This window comes from Tachysurus fulvidraco, chromosome 7, assembly GCF_022655615.1.
Source record: "Tachysurus fulvidraco isolate hzauxx_2018 chromosome 7, HZAU_PFXX_2.0, whole genome shotgun sequence".
Lineage (NCBI taxonomy): Eukaryota > Metazoa > Chordata > Actinopteri > Siluriformes > Bagridae > Tachysurus > Tachysurus fulvidraco.
Window position 1 is genome coordinate 25960495 of NC_062524.1, and position 5000 is coordinate 25965494.

The following is a 5000-nucleotide window of genomic DNA, read 5'->3' on the forward strand; positions in this document are numbered from 1 at the left end:
TGGCGGTGTTGAACGTTGGCGGTGATGAATGTTGCCGGTGATGAACGTTAACTATGAACGTTGGCGGTGATGAACGTTAACTATGAACGTTGCCGGTGATGAACGTTAACTATGAACGTTGGCGGTGATGAACGTTGGCGGTGATGAACGTTGGCTTTGATGAACGTTGGCTTTGATGAACGTTGGCGGTGATGACCGTTAACTATGAACGTTGGCGGTGATGACCGTTAACTGTGAACGTTGGCGGTGATGACCGTTAACTGTGAACGTTGGCGGTGATGACCGTTAACTGTGAACGTTGGCGGTGATGAACGTTGGCGGTGATGAACGTTAACTGTGAACGTTGGCAGTGATTAACGTTAACTGTGAACGTTGGCAGTGATTAACGTTAACCGTGATGAACGTTGGCGGTGATGAATGTTAACCGTGATGAACGTTGGCAGTGATTGACGTTAACTGTGATGAACGTTGGCGGTGATGAATGTTAACCGTGATGAACGTTGGCGGTGATTGACGTTAACTGTGATGAACGTTGGCGGTGATGAACGTTGGCGGTGATGAACGTTAACTCTGATGAACGTTGGCGGTGATGAACATTAACTGTGAACGTTGGCGGTGATGAACGTTAACTGTGAACGTTGGCGGTGATGAACGTTAACTGTGATGAACGTTGGCGGTGATGAACGTTAACTGTGAACGTTGGCGGTGATGAACGTTAACTGTGAACGTTGGCGGTGATGAACGTTAACTGTGATGAACGTTGGCGGTGATGAACGTTGGCAGTGATGAACGTTAACTGTGATGAACGTTGGCGGTGATGAACGTTAACTGTGAACGTTGGCGGTGATGAACGTTAAATGTGAACGTTGGCGGTGATGAACGTTAACTGTGATGAACGTTGGCGGTGATGAACGTTGGCAGTGATGAACGTTAACTGTGATGAACGTTGGCGGTGATGAACGTTAACTGTGAACGTTGGCGGTGATGAACGTTAAATGTGAACGTTGGCGGTGATGAACGTTAACTGTGATGAACGTTGGCGGTGATGAACGTTAACTGTGAACGTTGGCGGTGATGAACGTTAACGGTGATGAACGTTAACTGCGATGAACGTTAACTGCGATGAACGTTGGCGGTGATGAACGTTAACTGTGATGAACGTTGGCGGTGATGAACGTTAACTGTGAACGTTGGCGGTGATGAACGTTAACTGTGAACGTTGGCGGTGATGAACGTTAACTGTGATGAACGTTGGCAGTGATGAACGTTAACTGTGAACGTTGGCGGTGATGAACGTTAACTGTGAACGTTGGCGGTGATGAACGTTAACTGTGAACGTTGGCGGTGATGAACGTTAACTGTGATGAACGTTGGCAGTGATGAACGTTAACTGCAATGAACGTTGGCGGTGGTGAACGTTAACTGCGATGAACTTTGGCGGTGATGAACGTTAACTGTGAACGTTGGCGGTGATGAACGTTGGCGGTGATGAACGTTAACTGTGATGAACGTTGGCGGTGATGAACGTTAACTGCGATGAACGTTGGCGGTGATGAACGTTAACTGTGATGAACGTTGGCGGTGATGAACGTTGGCGGTGATGAACGTTAACTGTGAACGTTGGCGGTGATGAACGTTAACTGTGAACGTTGGCGGTGATGAACGTTAACTGTGAACGTTGGCGGTGATGAACGTTAACTGTGAACGTTGGCGGTGATGAACGTTAACTGTGATGAACGTTGGCAGTGATGAACGTTAACTGCGATGAACGTTGGCGGTGATGAACGTTAACTGCGATGAACTTTGGCGGTGATGAACGTTAACTGTGAACGTTGGCGGTGATGAACGTTGGCGGTGATGAACGTTAACTGTGATGAACGTTGGCGGTGATGAACGTTAACGGTGATGAACGTTGGCGGTGATGAACGTTAACGGTGATGAACGTTGGCGGTGATGAACGTTAACGGTGATGAACGTTGGCGGCGATGAACGTTAACTGCGATGAACGTTGGCGGTGATGAACGTTAACTGCGATGAACGTTGGCGGTGATGAACGTTGGCGGTGATGAACGTTAACTGCGCTGAACGTTGGCGGTGATGAACGTTGGCAGTGATGAACGTTAACTGCGATGAACGTTGGCGGTGATGAACGTTGGCGGTGATGAACGTTAACTGTGATGAACGTTGGCGGTGATGAACGTTGGCAGTGATGAACGTTAACTGCGATGAACGTTGGCGGTGATGAACGTTGGCAGTGATGAATGCTAACTGTGATGAACGTTAACTATGAACGTTGGCGGTGATGAACGTTGGCAGTGATGAACGTTGGCGGTGATGAACGTTAACTGTGATGAACGTTGGCGGTGATGAACGTTAACTGTGATGAACGTTGGCGGTGATGAACGTTGGCGGTGATGAACGTTGGCGGTGATGAACGTTGGCGGTGATGAACGTTGATGTTTTTTGTATTTCTGCTCATTAACTCAGTGCTAAATCGAGGTGCCACAGCCTTGGACTTGAAGTCGCTGTATAATCTTTACATGAGTGTAGAACTGGTTATATAATAATAATAATTACAGCACTGCTTATTTAAAGCCTGTCAGTGGACCGTACACATCTCACTGATGGAGACATGACAAAGTGCTGTACCGCTCGGCGCAGCCTGTTATTAGCGACAGGCTAAATCACTTAGGTATTTCAGCGAGCTAAAGGATGTTCCATAAAAGCTTTAAAAACCTTTCAGGGTCTCTCATTTGTCACTCCCTGTTATTACTGACTGTGTTAATGACCATGTGTGCGATCACAAGCTGCTCTTCATCTGCAGTTACTTTTGTTTTTGTTTTTGTTTTGTCTTTAAAAAATAAAAATAACGCATTCGACTTTTTTTCATTTGTGTTGCGTTACAGATGAAGAGGAAGTTGGACCACGGACCCGAAGTTCGGCCGTTTCCATCAGGCAAGAAGCCTTGTCCAAGGTAAAGTATAAAAATATCTCAAATTACTGCTAATAATAAATAGTTTCAATGCTGAAATCAGGGCAAATATATAAATATTTTTCCTGTAAAAAAAAGAAGAGATCCCCTTTAGCAGGATGAAGAATTTTCACTATGATGTCACACCACCATGTTGAGTTCTTGTCTGAACATTTTGGGCCTAAAGCCACAGAAGAGGTTTTGTGACGAAAGTAAAGCATCCCAGAAGGAACGTTGTCATGTAACAGTAGCCTGAACAAACTCCTCTGTAGTTATTAATAACCACCTGTCTGTCTGTCTGTCTGTCTCTCAGTCCAACAGGTTTGGTCCCGTACCCATCCACCCCCACTACATTTGGTGACTTGAGAGCTGCTAATGGACAGGGACAGCAGAGACGCCGTATCACCTCCATCCAGCCTCCCACAGGCTTACAGGAATGGCTGCGTACCTTCCAGGTGTGTGGACCTCACGCTCAGGGTGTGACGTAGAAGCTCGGGAGACATAATAGTGTTAATGTGTACCCTGTACACACATCTGACTATCAGTGCTCCACCCACAAGCCTCGTGTTAGCGTACCTCATTTAACGCTTTAATTAACCTTCCACCAGCAGTGACTGAGCATCCCTTCATTAGCAGGCTGAGCTCCTGTTCCTTCATGCAGAAGAAGTGGCAGAATCTCCTTCGCTGCAGGCCTGCTAATTAACGCCTAACTTACTCACAACAGTTTCACCCTCGTAAAGTCTGAGCCTCCGGGCTGAGATTAGACAGCTGCCTCGACTAGCTCAGTGCAGCGCTGCAGGTGAAACTCCCAGGAGTTTCGGGCAGCTCGACGTCGTCTCCGCGCTGATTACGCGCCTGACTTTAGCTCGACTAGCACGAAGCTAGTCATATTACATAGCGAGCTAATCTAAAGAAATTGGCAAGCAAGTGGAAATCTTTCCAGACAAAAATATATCCACCCTTCATTATGCTCCAAGCTCCAGGGCAGAATTCTTATCATTTAATTCGAATGAAAACAGAAACGTCGATCCGCTTTTTTGTCCGCTGACACCACAGGGACATGACGTAGGGATGCGACCCCGACTTTGGCCTCTACCCCGACGATACTTTTAGCTCGTTAGCCTCGGGTATGTCTGTAATCGCAGTCGCTGTCAAACAAACCCACAGGCGATCTGATGGAACCCGTTTGTGACACACCTCATTCCTGTCAAGCCTCAACACCTCACACCTGCATGACACACGGCCCAAACGTCTGAGCGCGCGGACGAGAGCCGGTCTAACTTCCTCAGGATCAAACCCGGATTAGCGTTAGATAGATGATGACTGATGCGTCAGTTACTCCTGAGACGATGCATTGTTTAGATTCGATTCGACTCGTTCCTTTCCTTCCTCCGATTGGCTCGTGTCCGAGTGTCAGATGAGTCGATATTATTGTCAGATAGATAGACTTTAGGACAGTCGCCAGTTTGCTCCGTTTGATTCTGATAAACCTGCATAAAATCTGCGTCATGCCAGAGTTCGCTCGGAACATACTGGTGTATGAGGAGGGGCTCGGGGGAAGGGCTTGGGGGCGGGGCTTGGGACTCGTGTTGTAACAGGTGATTAGGGTTATGTAAGGGACACAGATTTCAGGAGCGCTGATGTGCAAGAACATTACGTACCGTATCACCAGTGGGGGGGTGGGGGTGGTGGTGGGAGAGTACACACTGTTCATCCTTCTCCTCTGTTTACAAAGAAAAAAAGTCTGTCAGTGCGATGAACTGATCCTGTGGGAGAAATAAAGTTCTGTTAAAATGTACAGAGAGAGAGAGTGTGTGTGTTCTGATGCTCTCACACAACTTAATATCTCTCTCTTTTTCTCTCTCACACACACACACACACACACACACACACACACACACACACACACACACACACACACACACAAATGTAGAGGACACAGAAAAGCTGCTGCCTTTTTCTCTGTACACAGTTTTTTAATCAGTTTCTCTCTGTGTGTGTGTGTGTGTGTGTGTGTGTGTGTGTGTGT

General features: G+C 47.1%; 1 protein-coding gene across 3 annotated transcripts in view; it reads left to right on the forward strand.

Annotated features, from left to right (window-relative positions):
- Positions 1 to 5000, forward strand: part of fbxw7 (F-box and WD repeat domain containing 7) — a 102509-nt gene that overhangs the window by 83212 nt on the left and 14297 nt on the right. For all 3 annotated transcript variants that reach the window (XM_027158069.2, XM_047815785.1, XM_027158072.2), the window contains 2 exons: positions 2907 to 2974; positions 3285 to 3426. In XM_027158069.2, coding sequence (XP_027013870.2) covers positions 2907 to 2974; positions 3285 to 3426 — 210 coding nt within the window. The remainder of the gene's footprint in view (positions 1 to 2906; positions 2975 to 3284; positions 3427 to 5000) is intronic.